General features: G+C 34.9%; 1 protein-coding gene across 1 annotated transcript; it reads right to left on the reverse strand.

Annotated features, from left to right (window-relative positions):
* Positions 1-895: 895 nt before the first annotated feature.
* On the reverse strand, positions 896-16499 carry LOC6037663 (N-acetylgalactosaminyltransferase 6). Its single transcript, XM_038257298.1, has 5 exons — positions 16130-16499; positions 2616-3001; positions 2190-2548; positions 1252-2132; positions 896-1195 (listed from the first exon to the last, which is right to left on the reverse strand). The coding sequence occupies exons 1-5, from the start codon at positions 16178-16180 to the stop codon at positions 1016-1018; spliced, it is 1857 nt and encodes a 618-aa protein (XP_038113226.1). The 5' UTR covers positions 16181-16499; the 3' UTR covers positions 896-1015.
* Positions 16500-19835: the final 3336 nt, after the last annotated feature.

The following is a 19835-nucleotide window of genomic DNA, read 5'->3' on the forward strand; positions in this document are numbered from 1 at the left end:
ATCTGAAAAAAAATCAAAAACTTAATTATTTCCGAATTTAGAATTTTTAATTTTTTTTGGGTTACATTGTTTTAAGTTTGTGAATTTATGTTTTTTTTTAATTCAAATGATTTTATTGAATTCTTGTATTGATGATTTTTTTTTTATTTCGTGGTTTTATGATTTTTTTTCAAGTTTATGTATAAAAAAAATGAGGAATTGAACTAATTAATGGTAAAAGGAAGTGAGCAATTTAAAAAAAGATCTCATTCTGAACTTTTCCTTGAAGAGGAAATTTCCATTTTTTAAAAAAGAACTGCTCTGCTATGTTTGCAATATTTTTTGCCCCAATTTCAATAAGAGCAGTGACAGTGCAGTAAGGGACCATCCATAAACTACGTTAACACTTTTATGAAACATTTTTTTTATGGAGTATTGATAATCGCTGAACCTTTCCTCCCTTCCAATATTTATTTATTGACATTCAGATGAACATTGGGATTTATTTTTAATGTAAAGCATAGTATACTGTCCTTATTTATGTTTATTTCAATGAATTCGCGTTTTCATTAAAAATTAAACTTAAAAAATTTATCAACCAAAATTGCAATAAAAGAATTGAAATTACTAAAATATTGTTCGCGTAGTTTGTAGATGGCCATATAAACAATATTAGTTGTAAAAAATGCATGACCAAATTTGGAATTTTTACAAACTACTTTTAAAACCTCTTAAAAAACTGATTTTCATGTTCAGTATTCAGCTTTGAATCATTTTGGTTAACGATATCAATAAAATATTTTACGATTTTTGAAAATTAAATATAAAAAAAAAACCTTTAAAAAAATAAAAATCTATTTTGGCTCTAACGAATGGTTCAAATTTTCTCAAATAAAAAAATAAAACAAAACAATCGTATATTTACAAAACATTGCTTTATTTGTACATCTTCAGCGTTCGCTAAGCAGTCTCTAGAAAGAATAAAGAAATCTATTCACATAAAATCTTTTTTTGTTCGCACAAATCCAACTCCCCTTCACGGCAGTAACTTTGCACCGTACTCTTCCCAGTTGTCCAAATTTTCCCGATTGACGTAGCCCCAATCCCACCGTTGCGACTTCTTCCGGTTATCACATTTCGACACGACCACCTTTTTGCCCACCAGATCCAGACACTGATCTCGGCTGGGCTTTCCGTGCATGATCATTTGAGTTTCCTTGTTGGGGAAAGAAAGTTTAGTGATTGGAGATAAGAATAAGGTTAGGGTATTACCTGATCGTATCTCCACAGCTGATTACCCTGCGATTCGTGGCAGTTGAACAGGATGACCTCGGCATCGTCACTCGAAGCGTCCAGACACTTCTCGACGCTCGCTGCCCGAATGTCTCGGTAGTAGGTCAACGTGAAGAACTGGTTGTTCTGGGGATGCGTCTTGTTCGGCGCGCATCCAAACACACCGATTGGTTCCTTCGCTTTGTGGTTGAGCGTGTCCAAGCAGAGCTTTGGATTTGCGACGCTCTGAACACGTCCGGAAGCGAACGGGAGTGGTTCTCGCAAGGGGTAGCGCACAAGCAGATCGGGAGCCACTTCTTCGAGGAACCACTTGAACGGTTTACATTTGAGCTTCTCCCGTAGGGCTTTTTGCTTGGTGAGATCTCCCGGGTTCGTTTTGTCAAACTGCGGGTTCCGCTCGTACAGGAACTGCTTGTACTCGTCCATCCAGACCTCGGCGACCCGTTTGAAGTTTCTGGTGACAAAGTTGACACCGCGAGGGTTCGGGAACGGCGAGTACCCCCGGTAGACGTGACCAACCCGCGAACACGGCGCATCGACCATCCGCCCACCGCACTGCCAGATCTTGAAGCTCAGCTCGTACTGCTCGCCGCCCCAGATGTCCAGCCCCTCGTCGTACCCGCCCAGCTCCCAGAAGAACTTGGAACTGATCGCGAACAGGCCGCCGGCCATGATCGGGCTTTCGAAGGGTTCCGTTGGGTCGTCCAGATCGCCCGGTCGCAATGGTAGTCGCTTGTAGTAGAACTTCCAGTCGAAGGCACCCCGTTTGCCCTCGTCCTGGGATCGATACTCGAAGGTGTCGTGCACGATCACGTCGATCAGCGGGCAGACGCAGGTGCGGTAGTCCTGGGCGATGGGTTCTGAAAAGATGGGGGTTGTTTAGTGGGTTTGGTGTATTTGAGAATGTTGAGACATACCGAGTAGAGGAGGTAGCCAGTTGACGTTAACTTCGGTGTGCGAGTCAAGCACGATCAGGACATCTCCGCTGGCTGCTTTGGCACCGGCCAACCGGGCAATGATCAAGCCTGACCGTTCCGGTAAGTGGATCAACTTGACCTTTGGACTAAGTTCGCTCTCGACGAACTCTTGCAGAGGTTTCCAGAGGAAAGGTTTCGTGCTATGATCATTCACCAGGATGATCTCCTTGAGCAGATGTGGCGGTGATCGGTTTAGGACGCTGTAAACTGTCCTCAATAGAGCACTCCAGTGCTCGTTGTAGAAGATGATGATCACACTAACAGTTGGCAGTTCCTGGAGGTACCGTTTCTTCCGACACCTGAAAGCTACAGTGTATTGAGAAAGATCATGCCTAACATCCCACACAGGACACCATCAAGACTTACTGTGGGTGTCGAATGTCCGGAATCGATCGATTCAGCGCGATCAAGTCGCTGACCACCGCCGAGTATCCGTTCTCCTTGTACAGCTTATCGTTCAGCTTGATATCGCCCGGATCTCGCAGCTTCAGCGGCTTCCCGTGTTCCCCCGGCCCATGTCGTTCAGTCTCACCGGCAATTAACGCGTAGTCATGCCAGTCTACCCGAAGTCCTTCCACATTTCGTGGGCTGCCATCGAAGAAGGGTTCGTCGCTTATGTATCGGTAGTAGAGAGTCTTCTTGAAGTTGGACAGGCTGTGGTACTTCTGAATGATGAGTACCACCGTGATGAGCGAGCATGACAGGACAAAAAGCACCTTCAGCAGGCAGTCACCGATGGTGGCCTGGCGGATCTGTGGAGGGGAATTAATAAAATGAGGTAATTACCATGACAATGAGTCGATCAGGTGTGCTACTGGATGTTTGAGTGGGGCATGGGGTGAGGTCTTTATGTGCCTATTATAACAATCTCAACGATCAACAACGTTTGAATTGAGATAATTTAATTTCAATTAGCAGGTTAAGATTTTTTTTTGTGTTATGCTAATCCAACGCATATAGGACCTTTTGAAAAGGTACGCTAGATTTGATGTTACTTTTAGCTTATTGTAACCAAAGGCGATTTATTAAGAATTCATAACAAGTTGACTTTAACGACCCGTGTACTCCCTGACGATAAACCTTTTCAGCTACCTCGTAAAAAATATCCAAATTGCTGTAACGGAAGACTGTTCGAAAATGTCACCCCACATTTAGCATTTAAAACTTGACGAGCGTGCCAATTGCCCGGTCGTAAAAGAAGAAGCCATTTTGCAATTCAAATGAGCAACACACCAACCGCGTGGCTTGATGAGTTTGAAAAGGTGCATCCAAATCTCGGAATCAACTCTCGACACCAAGCAACAACACTATACGTCAACTTCAAACAATATACTTTGCGGTTATCGTAAATCAATCGTTCGCGCACCGATGCTATTAGCTATGGCCGGGCAACACTTCTCTAGACGATGATGCACCGGCTCAACAGCTGAAAAAAAAGCGCAATTTCCATAAGTCATCAGTTTATCTATAGGAACGTGATGTTCTTTGCGCCAAGTTCTAACGCCGTTGATCCACTCTTGGCAATGACCTTGGCCTTCTCCGCTGTACCTGACGTCTGTTTTCTTCTTCCCCCACCCTCGCCACGCGGTAATTACTGTTTTACGATCGCGTCATTCAACTTCTCTCTGCCTCATTTAACCCTTCGTTGATCACTTATTTTTTTCTATGTTTATCTTGTTTGTTTCAAACGTCCATTTTTTAATCTTTTTTTTTTGTTTTATTCCGTAATAATATCAATAATGTGAAAAAATTTAAATTCATCATAAGCTAGCATGACTCGCCAAGGGTTAACCAACATAAAGTAGCCCATCACCTGCAGGAGACCTGCGCGGCCACCCCCGGCGATCGACACCGGCCGGCCGGCCGGCATGGCTAACTTTGTTTTTTTTTTCGCTGTCCCCGGTTTCCGTTTCGTCAGGTTTTATGTCTTGTGTCGAATTTGATTCAGTCGTCGTCACTTCTGGCTGGAAAGAGCGATGAAATTTGATTTAAAGTCGGGAGTGACGAGGGAAGGAGCTCGATTAGTGTTTGGAGATTATCTTGCAGGTCCATCAAACAGACACACGACTTCATTCGTATGGAACATGAGCAGATAATGTATAGTTTCGGTTAATGATTAACGTGGAGTTATGACCCGAGGTTGTCTATGAAGACGTGATTTAGAATAGAGTGTCAACCTGCGTTCTTCAAACAGTCCTCCAAGACCATTAATTAGGGGTTCTAGTTGGATTCTCATTAGGGGACGTGACCTCTGACATCAAGTCTGTGTCACCGTCTGTGTACATTAAAGAGCGCGAAAAGGTACCCGCGGAATGGATCCACGCGTCACCTGCTGCCAGGTTAATGGCTTAACCTGAGTGATGTGGTGGAGAACTTTGCTTGTTTGTTTTGCGGTGACAATATGGCAACTAGGACACATACTAACCTTCAAACTTGAAGGTTCTTGGTAATTGAAAATTATTTTTACCAATTTTGTGTATCGGTAGGTTATGAATAGATTTGATGATCTTTCATGCTCAAAATTGTAAGTTTCACGGGGACCTTAAAAGGACGGAAATTTCACGGAACGTAAAAAATGTTAAAATAGCCTTGAAAAGGTTATGGAGCAATTCTCTGAGATTTCGGTCATTCGATTTTTTTTGTATTTTTTAATCCGGCTGAAACTTTTTAGGTGCCTTCGGTATGCCCAAAGAAGCCATTTTACATCATTAGTTTGTCCATATAATTTTCCATACAAATTTGGCAGCTGTCCATACAAAAATGATATGTGAAAATTCAAAAATCTGTATCTTTTGAAGGAATTTTTTGATCGATTTGGTGTCTTCGGCAAAGTTGTAGGTATGGATATGGACTACACTGAAAAAATGATACACGGTAAAAAAATTTGGTGATTTTTTATTTAACTTTTGTCACTAAAACTTGATTTACAAAAAACACTATTTTTAATTTTTTTATTTTTTGATATGTTTTAGAGGACATAAAATGCCAACTTTTCAGAAATTTCCAGAATGGGCAAAAAATCTTTGACCGAGTTATGATTTTTTGAATCAATACAGATTTTTTCAAAAAATCGAAATATTGGTCACAAACATTTTTCAACTTCATTTTCGATGGAAAATCGAATTTGCAATCAAAAGTACTTTAGTGAATTTTTGATAAAGTGCACCGTTTTCAAGTTATAACCATTTTTAGGTAACTTTTTGAAAATAGTCGCAGTTTTTCATTTTTTTAAAATAGTGCCCATGTTTGCCCACTATTGAAAAAAATATTTTTGAAAAGCTGAGAAAATTCTCTATATTTTGCTTCTTCGGACTTTGTTGATACGATCTTTAGTTGCTGAGATATTGCAATGCAAAGGTTTAAAAACAGGAAAATTGATGTTTTCTAAGTCTCACCCAAACAGCCCACCATTTTTCAATGTCGATATCTCAGCAACTAATGGTCCGATTTTCAATGTTAATATATGAAACATTTATGAAATTTTCCGATCTTTTCGAAAAAAATATTTTCAAAAATTTAAAATCAAGACTAACATTTCAAACGGGCCAAACATTCAATATTACGCCCATTTGAAATGTAAGTCTTGGTTTTAAATTTTTGAAAATATTTTTTTCGAAAAGATCGGAAAATTTCACGAATGTTTCATGTTTTAACATTGTAAATCGGACCTATAGTTGCTGAAATATCGACATTAGAAAATGGTGAGTCTTTTGGGTGAGACTTAGAAAACATCAATTTTCCTGTTTTTTAACCTTTGCATGGCAATATCTCAGCAACTATGGGTCGTATCAACAAAGTCCGAAGAAGCAAAATATAGAGAATTTTCTCAGCTTTTCAAAAATATTTTTTTCAATAGTGGGCAAACATGGGCACTATTTTTAAAAAATGAATAACGGCGACTATTTTCAAAAAAGTTACCGAAAAATGGTTATAACTTGAAAACGGTGCACTTTATCAAAAATTCACTAAAGTACTTTTTGATTGCAAATTCGATTTTACATCGAAAAATGAAGTTGAAAAATTTTTGCGACCAATATTTCAATTTTTTGAAAAAATCTGTATTGATTCAAAAAATCATAACTCGGTCAAAGATTTTTTGCCCATTCTGGAAATTTCTGAAAAGTTGGCATTTTATGTCCTCTAAAACATATCAAAAATAAAAAATTAAAAATAGTTTTTTGCAAATCAAGTTTTAGTGACAAAGTTAAATAAAAAATCACCAAATTTTTTTACCGTGTATCATTTTTTCAGTGTAGTCCATATCCATACCTACAACTTTGCCGAAGACACCAAATCGATCAAAAATTTCTTCAAAAGATACAGATTTTTGAATTTTCACATATCATTTTTGTATGGACAGCTGCCAAATTTGTATGGAAAATTATATGGACAAACTAATGATGCAAAATGGCTTCTTTGGGCATACCGAAGGCACCTAAAAAGTTTCAGCCGGATTAAAAAATACAAAAAATAAAATTAAAGAAAAAAGACCGATTCCGTAGAGAACTGCTCTATGTTTAATTTACAGAAAGTACTTTTTATGCTTCAATTTATATTATTTTTCTATAAACAATATATTCATTTAACCAATTTTGAACGTGACGCTAATGAGCAATTCTCTACCAAAACCGGAAATGGATTTTATTTGTATTTTTTGATTTGGCTCAAACTTTGTGGGGGCCTTCCCTATGACCAAATAAGCTATTTTGCATCATTGGTTCACCCATACAAGTCTCCATACAATTTTGGCAGCTGTCCATACAAAAATGGTATGTAAATATTCAAACAGCTGTAACTTTTGAGTGAATTTTCTGATCAATTTGGTGTCTTCGGCAAAGTTGTAGGTATTGTTGAGGACTTTTGAGAAAAAATAGGTACACGGTAAACAAAAATTGCAGATTTTTTTATCAACTTTTTTTTCACTAAAACTCAATTTCCCAAAATACGTATTTTTTGATTTTCGAGATTTTTTGATATGTTTTAGGGGACAAAAATCCGCAACTTTTGAGCCATATAGAAACATGGTCAAAAAATCTGCCGCCGAGTTATGAATTTTTGAAAAAATAGTGATTTTTGGAAAAAATCGAAGTTTTATGCAAAAACAAGTTTGACATTATTTTTTAATGCAAAATTGAATTTGCAATCGAAAAGTACTTTACAGATTTTTTGATAAAGGGCTCCGTTTTCAAGATATAGCCACCAAAAGTTTAATTTTAGCGAAATATTTGCAGTTTTTCAATTTTTAAAAATAGTGACCATGAGTGACCATTTCTAAAAATATTTTTTTTTGAAAAGTTCAGAAAATTTGCTATAAAATTGTCTAAGAGACATTGAAGATTGGACCTCGGGTTGCTGAGATACAGCGGCTTAAAGAAAGAGAAACAGGAAAATTGAAGTTTTCTAAGTCTCACCCAAACAGCCCACCATTTTCTAATGACGATATCTCAGCAATTAAAGGTCCGATTTTCAATGTTAATACATGAAACATTCGTGAAATTTTTTGATCTTTTCGAAAAAAATATTTTGATTTTTTTTAAATCAAGACTAACATTTTAAAAGGGCCAAACATTGAATATAACGCCAATTTAAAATGCTAGTTTTGATTTAAAAATTTTCAAGAGATTTTTTTCGAAAAGATCGAAAAATTTCACGAATGTTTCATATTTTAACATTGAAAATCGGATCATTAGTTGCTGAGATATCGTCATTAGAAAATGGTGTGTTTTTTTGGTGATATTAAGAAAACTTCAATTTTCGTGTTTCTTTTTCTTAAAGCGGCTCTATCACAGCAACCCGAGGTCCAATCTTCAATGTCTCTTAGACAATTTTATAGCAAATTTTCTGAACTATTCAAAAAAAATATTTTTAGGAATGGTCACTCATGGTCACTATTTTTAAAAATTGAAAAACTGCAAATATTTCGCTAAAATCAAACTTTCGGTGGCTATATCTTGAGAACGGAGCCCTTTATCAAAAAATCTGTAAAGTACTTTTCGATTGCAAATTCAACTTTGCATTAAAAAGTAATGTCAAACTTGTTTTTGCATGAAACTTCGATTTTTTCCAAAAATCACTATTTTTTCAAAAATTCATAACTCGGCGGCAGATTTTTTGACCATGTTTCTCTATGGCTCAAAAGTTGCGGATTTTTGTCCCCTAGAACATATCAAAAAATCTCGAAAATCAAAAAAATACGTATTTTGGGAAATTGAGTTTTAGTGAAAAAAAAGTTGATAAAAAAATCTGCAATTTTTTTTTTTGCCGTGTACCTATTTTTTTCTCAAAAGTCCTCAACAATACCTACAACTTTGCCAAAGACACCAAATTGATCAGAAAATTCACTCAAAAGTTACAGCTGTTTGAATATTTACATATCATTTTTGTATGGACAGCAGCCAAAATTGTATGGAGACTTGTATGGGTGAACCAATGACGCAAAATAGCTTATTTGGTCATAGGGAAGGCCCCCACAAAGTTTGAGTCAAATAAAAAAATACAAAAAATAAAAATGGTCGAAATCGGCCGATTTCGTAGAGAGTTGCTCTAATGAAAAATCTTTTCATAATAGTCACGTAAGATTAATTACTTACTTACTTACTTAACATGACATTATCTTCCGACATTGATTTAGATTGAAATAGGTAATAGGTAGTAGGTAAACTAATATTAGGCATTGTTTGATCTTGTTCAAAGATAATATTTTGATATTTTGAAAATAAATATATTGCATGCGCATTCAAATTTTTTAAATGTTTTTTCTTTAATATACGACAAATATAGCCTAAAAGTTTCTTTATATGCTTCTTTTATATCTATTTTATATTTTATTTTGAAATTCCAAATTAAAACAAGGTTCTACAGTCTTGTCTAGCCAAAAAGATTTAAATAACTTGAACCTTCTGCGTCATATACCCAATAAAAATGTTTAAAAAAGTTTTAGTCTCCTTATTCAAAAAAATATTTTAAAATCTACACAGAAAAAAATATGTGAATTTACTCGACACGGAAAAAATGAATCACATTTAAACTCAGTTGATGTAAACTTGAGATTCGACGTAAACGGTTGATCATGTTTTTACGTATAATTTGTTGCAAATTTACATCAAATTGCATTTAAATTTAAATGTTTAATGACGTGCAAAAGTGTTACATCATAAATGATGTAACATTCGGAAATATTTTTTTGTGTGTATAGGCAAAAATAATATAATCGGTAACAAAAAGTAAAAAAAAAATATATTAAAGATCAGAAAACAAAAAAAAAGAGTGAAAAAAATATTTGGAGAAAATTCTGACATATTTTTTAATGTTTTGGCAGATAAAAACAGAAATGACATTGCTTTTTTAAGCTGACAATTTTAAATTTCTACGGGAACGTCATCAAATAACGTGAAATTTAAACGGGACTCAAAAAAATCTGAGATAGTACAAATAGGTTTGATTTTAAAGATCAAAAACAATATTAGTAAGCAAACTTAATTTAATCTTGAATGAACCAAGTTTTAATATTCTGATTTCTTTTGAAATTGAAGCTTTAAAAGAATGGTAGGCAATGTGTTATTACAAAGAATGAAAATGGGTAATTCTCTACCAACTCACACGAAATCGGGAAAAGTTGCCCCGACCCCTCTTCGATTTGCGTGAAACTTTGTCCTAAGGGGTAACTTTTGTCCCTGATCACGAATCCGAGGTCCGTTTTTTGATATCTCGTGACGGAGGGGCGGTACGACCCCTTCAATTTTTGAACATGCGAAAAAAGAGGCGTATTTTTCATCGAAAAAAACACTAAAAAAGTTTTAAAAATTCTCCCATTTTCCGTTACTCGACTGTAAAATTTTTTGGAACATGTCATTTTATGGGAAATTTAATGTACTTTTCGAATCTACATTGACCCAGAAGGGTCATTTTTTCATTTAGAACAAAATTTTTCATTTTAAAATTTCGTGTTTTTTCTAACTTTGCAGGGTTATTTTTTACAGTGTAACAATGTTCTACAAAGTTGTAGAGCAGACAATTACAAAAATTTTGATATGTAGACATAAGGGGTTTGCTTATAAACATCACGAGTTATCGCGAACTTACAAAAAAAAGTTTTGAAAAAGTTACTTTTTGCGTTTCTCTTTGTTTCGTCGTCCGTGTCTGTCGCGGGTGACCATGAACGGCCATGATCGATGACGACCAACTTTTTCAAAATTTTTTTTCGTAAAATCGCGATAACTCGTGATGATTATAAGCAAACCCCTTATGTCTATATATCAAATTTTTTGCAATTGTCTGCTCTACAACTTTGTAGAACATTGCTACACTCTAAAAAATAACCCTGCAAAGTTAGAAAAAACACGAAATTTTAAAATGAAAAAATTTGTTCTAAATGAAAAAATGACCCTTCTGGGTCAATGTAGATTCTAAAAGTACATTAAATTTCCCATAAAATGACATGTTCCAAAAATTTTTACAGTCGAGTAACGGAAAATGGGAGAATTTTTAAAACTTTTTTAGTGTTTTTTTCGATGAAAAATACGTTTTTTCGGAATTCTGAGTACGCCATCAAATCGGGCGTCTAATTTTACATAAAAGTCCCTTTGACACCAAATTTCTATCTCATCACCGTTTCAGGCTGCAAATTATTGAAAAACACCTCTTTTTTCTCATGTTCAAAAATTGAAGGGGTCGTACCGCCCCTCCGTCACGAGATATCAAAAAACGGACCTCGGATTCGTGATCAAGGACAAAAGATACCCCTTAGGACAAAGTTTCACGCAAATCGAAGAGGGGTCGGGGCAACTGCTGTGTGAGTTGGCGGAGAATTACCCAAATATAATTTAATTTGGTAAATTTTCTAAGAAAAGTTGATAAATTATTTCATGTAACATGATGTTGTTATGTTTGTGCATTGATTTGAACCTTACGAAAATTTCACGCTGTCCGCGAAATCTTGAAAATTTACTAACCTAACAACACAATGCAGAAATTACAGAAAAAAAATGGTAAAATTACTTATTAAATTCTCATATTTTCTCTCAAAAATCTTCATTCATTCAGACATCATCTTCATTTCAAAATCATCTTCAATTCATAATGTGCATTTTCATGAACCAAAAAATTCTACTTTGGCAAAAAAAAAAAAAATGTTGAGAATATTGTGGATATTTGTAGTTTTTTTTTAAAGATTCAATAAACCAATGTTTCACTTCTTGCTTTTTGGGTGTTTTTGAAACCCCCTAAGGCGTGGCCCTCAGCCAGCTGAACCTAGCGGGCTATTTTGGCATTTTTTTCAAGGTATCACTGGCCGAATGTGAAACATAAATAAAAATTGCCGATACTTGAAATAATGTTGTTTGTAAGTTGAAATTTGAAAACTTACTTTTTGTGCATCTTTCATTTGATTTTTGAATTTAAAAACTTTCACAAAAAATATTTCCATAATCTGTTGGAACCACGTTCTACATTCCAGTTCAATCTCTGCTAATTCAATTTCCTATGCGCAAATAAAATTTTCAAAGTCAATTTTACATTTTCCCCTTTTAAATTCTAAGATTTTGATTTTGAATTCAAGTTTCGCAAACATTGAACTCTTAACATTTTGTTACTCTTTTCAATACTTGTTTGATTTTTTTAAATTTGAAACAAGCTTTTCCAGAAATTGATCTTTTCAAACCACAATATTTTTCAATTTATATAATATTCATTGAAATTAAGGTTTTGTTCAACAATTCAGAATATGTTGGCTGATATAAAAACAAAACCTTTTTTTCGGTAGATTAGCGTTACATTATTGACTTTTTGAACTAAGTTTTATATTTTCATAATTTCTTATCAAGGAACAATACAGGAACAACAATAAAATTCAGTCATGAAATATATTTTTTTATTTTAGTTGTTTTTTGTTCGAATAAAAATGAAACAATAAATTTTAAAATGTTGTGTAAAAGTACATATTTCACAATCTATTTTTAGGTGGGCTTTGAACAGTTTCTTTATGTAAGAAAGAATATTTTGATTAGATACCGTAAACCGGGGTGACATTGATAGCCTGAGTGATTTTTTGTAAAATGATAAATATCAGTTAAAAAACCGGAATGGTTGGAGCCATGTTGAGATCAGTTAATAAGTACCGTAAAACGGGATGACTTTGATAGCCGGGGTGACTTTGATAGGTTTGCGATTTTTCTGCAAAATGAAGAGTACAATTAAAATACGTAAGGAATGGTTTAGAAACATACTGACCGTGGTAGATAAGTGTTCAAAGTGAAAAAGTAAAAAAAATCTACTAATTTATAGGCAATTTCATTTGAACAAATTTCATGTAAAATGTGAAAACTTGTGATTCGTGCTTCGAATTTAGTATAAAACGCAATATAAATCGATTATTTTATAAACAAAACTAGTTTTAACAGATTTCAGGCAAATTCCGTGTTTTTAACAATTTTACCAAAAATTTATACGTATTTTGTTAAAAAGCTTATAAACTTACTTAACTAAATATAAACATTGATTTTTTTCTCATAAACTATCTCAGCTACTTTAGTCATGATACATTTAACATACAAATAAAGTTTGAACATCTTAAACATGATTTTAACAAGAAAAACTATGACTATCAAAGTCACCCGGGAATTAAAACGAAGAATTTTTAACGTAACTATTTTTCTAAACACTTTTGAAAAAACTTTTTTTTTCCAAAATAGTGCATGGACTTTGTGTGGCCTACCCTAGTACATGTTTTAAAAATAAAAATCTTGAGAAAAACCTAACCTGTTGGAAAATATTCTAAAAACAAATTGAAATCCTATCAAAGTTACCCCGGTTTACGGTATTTAAAGTAACTAAGAGAGTACTCTTCAACATTCTTTGAAAAGTTTTGAATGTTAGTTTTTGGATAATTATGAAAACACTGATAAATAGGATTATTTGAATACGCTCAAAGTGTCATATTTATCTTAATTAAAAAGAGTTCGATCCTAAAAACAGTCTAAATTATTGAAATCATTGGAAAATTTGCTTTAAGAAAAGTTAAAAGTTAGTTTCTATGTTACAAGTTTCATTTGTTTTTGAAACAGAATTAATAAATATCTCAATATTTATAGAAATTTTCAGTAAAACAAGTTTCTCATTAAATTTCGAACATATATGAACTATGCTTTAATTTTTTTTGGTGTCAACAAAAATAAATATTTTTATTAAAAACTTGATTTCTAATGAATGGAACTCGGAACTTTTTATAAACTTTTAACTCAAATGATAAACTAGGATAAACTTTGTAGGAAAAACAACCCCCCAACAACAGTTAGTAATTGTACTTGTTCTTTCATTGTTTGAAAATTAATTCTTTCTTTGACTTTTACTAGTGCGTCCATCCCGGGAATTCCCGGGACAAAAATCCCGGGATTTTTCCTAAACCGGGAATTCCCGAATCCCGGGATTTTCTATAATTTGTCTCGGGAATTCCCGAAATAGAAAAAAAAATCATATTTTGGTCTGGAAATTCAGATTTGATTGTGAAAATAGTAGAACAATAATATGAATTAAAATTTGTATTCAGCAAATCTCAGCATTAAATTGGCTTTTCAGGAAAAAATATTATAATTTTAATTAACAGGTCCGCAAAATGCCCAGTGTTTTAATTTTTTTTCTCTATTATTTTATTTTTTTAAAGACCGGATATAGTTACGTATATTTTCGATTTTAAATTTGAAAAAAAAAAAAAAATCTCATATCACATTATTTATAATCAAACACCGGCATCTAAGGCAAATACGTACAAATGTAACGAATAAATACAGCTATTAAAGCAAAAAATAATTGCATGACGTTTTGGATGACTTCGGTTAAAACAGGAACAGAACAAAACAATTTGTACTTCCAAATGTATTGCTCTAAAATCTCCTGTACCTATTTAGACTGTAATTCTGATTTTACCTCGGTTGGAGGTAGTAACTTGAAGATAATTTGTAAAATATGTTTAATATAAAACAATGAATTCAAAACTTATCTAAAATTTTACATTGACTGGTATCATTTTATCTATATATATAAAAAATTTCGACGGTTTTGTTCGAACGCGAATCAGTTTAACACGGAACGTCTGATCGAGGTGCTCTTTGTTGCGTTGGGTTCGTATAAGTTCAAGGAAGGTTTATATGCTAAAAAAATGCCAATTTGGCCACTCTGGGACCGATTCCGGAACATCTGCAGATTGTATGGGAAAAGTTGCGTAAAATCAAATTTTGATCACAGGAGGCTGAATAAACAAACAAGCTAAAAACGTCAACAAACGAAAAAAATGCAGAACGAAGTTTGTCGGGTAAGGCTTGTTTATTATCGTTTTTTTGTTTTTTAAGACATATAAAATAATTTTTTTAAGCTGTTTTAGTCATGTCATATAAAAAAAAAATAAAAGAATTCCAAAGTTTTTTTTTGAATTGGTCCTATAAACATATGGAAGACAAAAGGTTATTGGACCTTTTCACAAAAAACTCATGAATTATGTAATTTGATTCGCAAATAAAAAAATAATTAATCATACTGGAATTAAAAATAGAAGTTGATATAAAATCCTAAACACCACAAAGAGAACAAAAAAATTCTTTCAGGCTATTTTAAAACTGTCTTCTTTGTTTAGATTGAAGTGAGGATTATCACCATTTGATATTATTATGCTAATTCAATGATTTTAAGCTTAAAAACATAACAAATATAATGAAACATAGATTTTATTACTGATTCAAAAATTTCCCGGGATCCCGGGAATTCCCGGGATTCCAAAAATATTTTTCCCGTTTCCCGGGAAATTCAAATCCCGGGAAAATTGGACGCCCTATTTTACACAAATCACTTTTTCATTTGATACAAAAAAAAAAAACTTCAGTAAAAAGTATTTTCTAACATGAGTTTAAAGCTATATGAACAAAGCAATTTTGTTATCTGATCAATCATTGCAGCGTGCTTCAGCTTAATTGCTGGGACGAGTTTCCGACACGAAATACAACAGGAAGGAAAACTCATTTTTAAACTAATCAACAATGAACACTTACTACTTTATGCTCTGAATGACTCTGTACTGCTCAGTTAAATTGCATATTGTCTTGGTAGATTATGCCATTTCAAGATCACTAATTTTAAAAATAGTGTTCATAAAAACGTTTTCAAGGAAACATGTAACAACTTTTCAAGTGGCAATTTGCTCCACATTCAGAAGCAGCTAATCTATCACGCAGATCATTTATACAACTTGGCGGGAGCCAATGAACTGCTCCAAATGATATTCCTTGCGCCAAAAATACGCCCAGGTACCCCCATTGCGAACGTGAACTACCCGCGGAGTAAATAACGACTCCTTTTTATTCGATGTTATTTTTATAAACATACCTTCCCCAGCAGAAGAAGAGAGTACAGTACGTGAATCGCGAAACCAAAGTGGTAGATCGGAGTGGTATCGGATATCAAAGAGGAGACAGTCATTAAATTGGAAGCCCCGAATTAATTAAGAATTCGCGTCGTCGTCGTCGTCGTCAGGTGGGCACAGGTGAAGGTAAACACAGCAGAGAAGAATATCAAATCTCCTTTCGAAGAGCAAACTTGGTCAACCTCGAACGCAGTTATTTGATCCACGTTTATCGACGCGCCCCAGATATTCGGAGCTTTTTTTTTTGAGAATTAGGATGCGGTTTCGAAAACTGGTTTGCGATCGAAATGATACGTGTGGACACTTTTTTTTTTGGCAAAATATTTTTGGTAAAACAGGATTAAACGGTTATTTTGATCGTCGTGAAAGTCGCCGAGCTTGTTGTTTTCGTTGATACCATCATGACTAAACTATCACTATCTTCACGAACACTGAGATTCAACCACTTTTGATAAGAAACACTTGTCGTGCTCACCTTGCGATAAGCGGTATGTTTGAACTGTCGGAAGATTCTTTGCACCCTCATGATTTTCGTTGTCGTCGTTGCAGATCACTATCCATAAAATTCCGTTACCACTTTTCACCGCAAAACTTGGTGCCACGTTTTGACCATCGGTCAGAGATAACGCCCCACCAAACCCCCCCTTTCACTAGTGTCTCCAACTATTAATAGGTCCGTCCGGTGGTGATAACATTTCTGCAAGTGCCAAAATCTGTACTGTTACTGGTTGTTGCAAAAAAAAAAAGAAAAAAAAACAAGTAAAGCAAAAAAACGCGTTCAAGTGCGACGAAATAAAAGAGACCGGCGGCGCGGCGACGGAAAGTCCATGTGCGAATCGGGCGACCGTTTGATAAAGACTACTTCACTATAGCTACGAACTTTGCTTGCCTGACTCCGCCAAGAGGAGCGACGATAGGCAGTGCTGGCGACTCTGAAGCGCGCAGGGTCGTAGCAGAGAAGTTGGTGAAGATGTTTAAAGTTTTATAAAGTTCAAGCTACTCATCTCTTAATAAGTTTAATCTCATCAAAACATAATTTCAAATTTCATAATATTTTTCAAAAATGGAGGAAGTTTGAGGTCGCAGATCAAGTTCTGCTGTGGTCTCTCTTTCCAAATATTAGCTCATTTGATTGAAAACTGGTTTGTCTCAATGTAGAGATGTCGGTGAGCATCTCTCTGCATTTCCCAATATTTGTGTTACCTTTCATTAGAATGATCTTGTACTTATATTCGTGTTACCTGATGATTGAGGAATCGTGAGAGGAAGTGACAGATCAGAAAACGTGTGTGACGTGTACGGAGCGGAGCGGATCTCTACGGAATCCGAACGGGACAAGCTGCAACCGGACCGTGGTCAGTGGGCGGTCGGGAGGTTGGCTACTGCAGCCTTCGTGCTGCGTTCGGAAGCAGGACGTCCCTACATCTGGCGACGAGGAGAAGAATGGTAAGCGAGTTGGAAAGTGAGTTCAGAGCACGGGCGTAGTGCCAGTTTGTTCTTGCTTGAGATGAGTCTCATTTTTTTGCGGCTGCTTGGCAAGATTGTACAGAATACAGATGTTGAACTGATTTACTTTGTGCACGCGGAAAGTGGCCAAATTCAGCGAAAAAGTGAACAGTTCTTAAGTGTTTGAAGCCAACAGGAACTTAATTTTTCATAATGATTGATGCCCTATCCGGGCGTTGTGCTGCTGTGTTTGTTTACCATTTTTTTTTAGATTTCCAAACCGACTGAAACTGCAGTTTTGGAAGGCAGTTTGACGTAGGGCTACGTTGACAATCAAAATGAATAACAAAAATTTTAATGAAAGAATTAATTGTTCTAAATTCGATGGAGATACTTGATTCCGAGAGTTCAGCTTAAAACTTCATGAAGGAGAAAAGAATTTTCTTAACTCTGAGGAGTTGTTGCATTTTCTGAGGAATTTGCAAAGTAGTTTATGTTTGCTGTTACAAAACTCTGAGGAGTTGGGGCATTTACTGCGGATATTCTGTGTTCTCTGAGGAGTAATTCAATCTTCAAAACAAACCGAGGTTTGTTGTTACAGAATTCTGAGAGGTTAGAGCATTTTCTGAGGAATTTGTCAAGAAATCTATTTTGCTGTTACACAACTCTGCGGAGTTAGAGCATTTTCTGAGGATATGCTAAATTCTATGAGGAGTGGTAAAAGTTAAGCTGAAAAGTGATTGGAAGTTATTTGACAGACGCTCCGGTGAGAGTTCGGCGTAGGAAGTACACGGTTCATCATCGGGTGGCATCGGAAAGGTTTTATGTGACCTTTCGCATCGTGGAGTACGGCTGCCAGGTTTTTGTTTTCAAGATCCTTATAGAAGTAAATATACAGTGTTTTTTACTAATACAGTCTCACTTTCGCACGTGCCAATTTGTCGTAGGACATTTTTTTTTGTAAAAAAATATTATATTTTTTCCAAAGAAAACAGGTTAATCAATTAAAAGATTCTTGAGAGCATAGTCTGAGGAATTTGCAAAACAATGAATGATACTCGGATTCTCAGAACAAATCGAGATTTGTTGTTGGAGGAAGCAATTCTGAGGAATTGAAATCATACAAATTCATATAAAACTCTGAGGAGTTGATTAATTACAAGTTATTCTGAGGAATTTATTTCAAACAAACTCTGAGGAGTTAAATGAGATGACACAATGAGGAGTTGATTTGGTACAGACAATTCTGAGGAATTGATTTCATACAAACTCTGAGGAGTTGGTTCATTACAAATGATTCTGAGGAATTGATTTCATACAAACTCTGAGGAGTTGGTTCATTACAAATGATTCTGAGGAATTGATTTCATACAAACTCTGAGGAGTTGATTTAGTATAATAAATTGATTTCATACAAACTCTGAGGAGGTGGTTCATTACAAATGATTCTGAGGAATTGATTTCATACAAACTCTGAGGGGTTGGTTCATTACAAATGATTCTGAGGAATTGATTTCATACAAACTCTGAGGAGTTGATTCAGTATAATAAATTGATTTCATACAAACTTTGAGGAGTTGGTTCATTACAAATGATTCTGAGGAATTGATTTCATACAAACTCTGAGGAGTTGATTCAGTATAATAAATTGATTTCTTACAACTCTGAGAAGTGAATTGAAATAAAAAACTCTGAGAAGTTACTTCTGATGACAACTGTAACAACTTTATGTTCTTTTAATGTGTTTTCGCTGAGATTGAAATTTGATTATAATTCTGATTAGTATTTATAATGACGTTTCGGCTTAATTCGGCTTACATTATTTATAAATTTACTTCATTTCATTGGTTCATTGGTTGAAGGAATTCTAAGGAGTTTACTGAGCATTGACATGTACTATGAGTGATGACGAGATGTGTAGATTTCTAAGTTCAAACTATACGGAGTAATGATACCACCTGGTAGGAGAAAAAAAAATATTTGTATTCGCCTTTGGTAAGAAATGTGTTACAAAAGATTCATACAAACTCTGAGGACTGATTCTGATTCTGATAAGTTGAAAGTAGAAAGGAAGTTTTTTTTTAAGTAGCCAAATAAACCAATGTGATGTATTGACATCGTTACATTTGGACGACAGTTATCTAGTGGTGCATTCTAGAGAAGTGTTGAAGATAATGAATTAGTTTTTAGCTCATAACAAAAAAAAAAAAAAAATAGAAAAAAGGAAAAGATTCGGAATGACGGGCATTTTCATAAATTGCCTATACAAAATGGTACTACTATTGAGATGAAATCAAATGAAGAATTTACATAACTGCAAAACATGTTTGAGAGCTTTCTTCAAACGCCTGAAGTAAATAAAAGGTCTTTCAGTAAAGGCGGCAAAGCGCTGTGGGTGGCGGTGCTGATAATTCTATTGTTATATTGATGATTACAAATGGATATGAATAAATTCAGCAGTTTCCTGATATAGTTCAAAGATCAGTGAAACTTTAGGGGGGATGTAGAGATGTCGGTGAGCATCTCTCTGCATTTCCCAATATTTGTGTTACCTTTCATTAGAATGATCTTGTACTTATATTCGTGTTACCTGATGATTGAGGAATCGTGAGAGGAAGTGACAGATCAGAAAACGTGTGTGACGTGTACGGAGCGGAGCGGATCTCTACGGAATCCGAACGGGACAAGCTGCAACCGGACCGTGGTCAGTGGGCGGTCGGGAGGTTGGCTACTGC

The sequence above is a fragment of the Culex quinquefasciatus genome, chromosome 2 (assembly GCF_015732765.1).
Source record: "Culex quinquefasciatus strain JHB chromosome 2, VPISU_Cqui_1.0_pri_paternal, whole genome shotgun sequence".
In the NCBI taxonomy this organism is placed as follows: domain Eukaryota; kingdom Metazoa; phylum Arthropoda; class Insecta; order Diptera; family Culicidae; genus Culex; species Culex quinquefasciatus.

What these genes read in the sequence shown, in the direction of transcription:
- LOC6037663 (XM_038257298.1), bottom strand. Translation starts at nt 16,180, where the DNA reads ATGAGGGTGCAAAGAATCTTCCGACAGTTCAAACATACCGCTTATCGC. An exon ending in AACATACCGCTTATCGCAAG is followed by an intron (nt 3,002 to 16,129) that starts GTGAGCACGACA and finishes TCCCCTCCACAG; the next exon opens with ATCCGCCAGGCCACCATCGG. An exon ending in AGCTGTGGAGATACGATCAG is followed by an intron (nt 1,196 to 1,251) that starts GTAATACCCTAA and finishes TTCCCCAACAAG; the next exon opens with GAAACTCAAATGATCATGCA.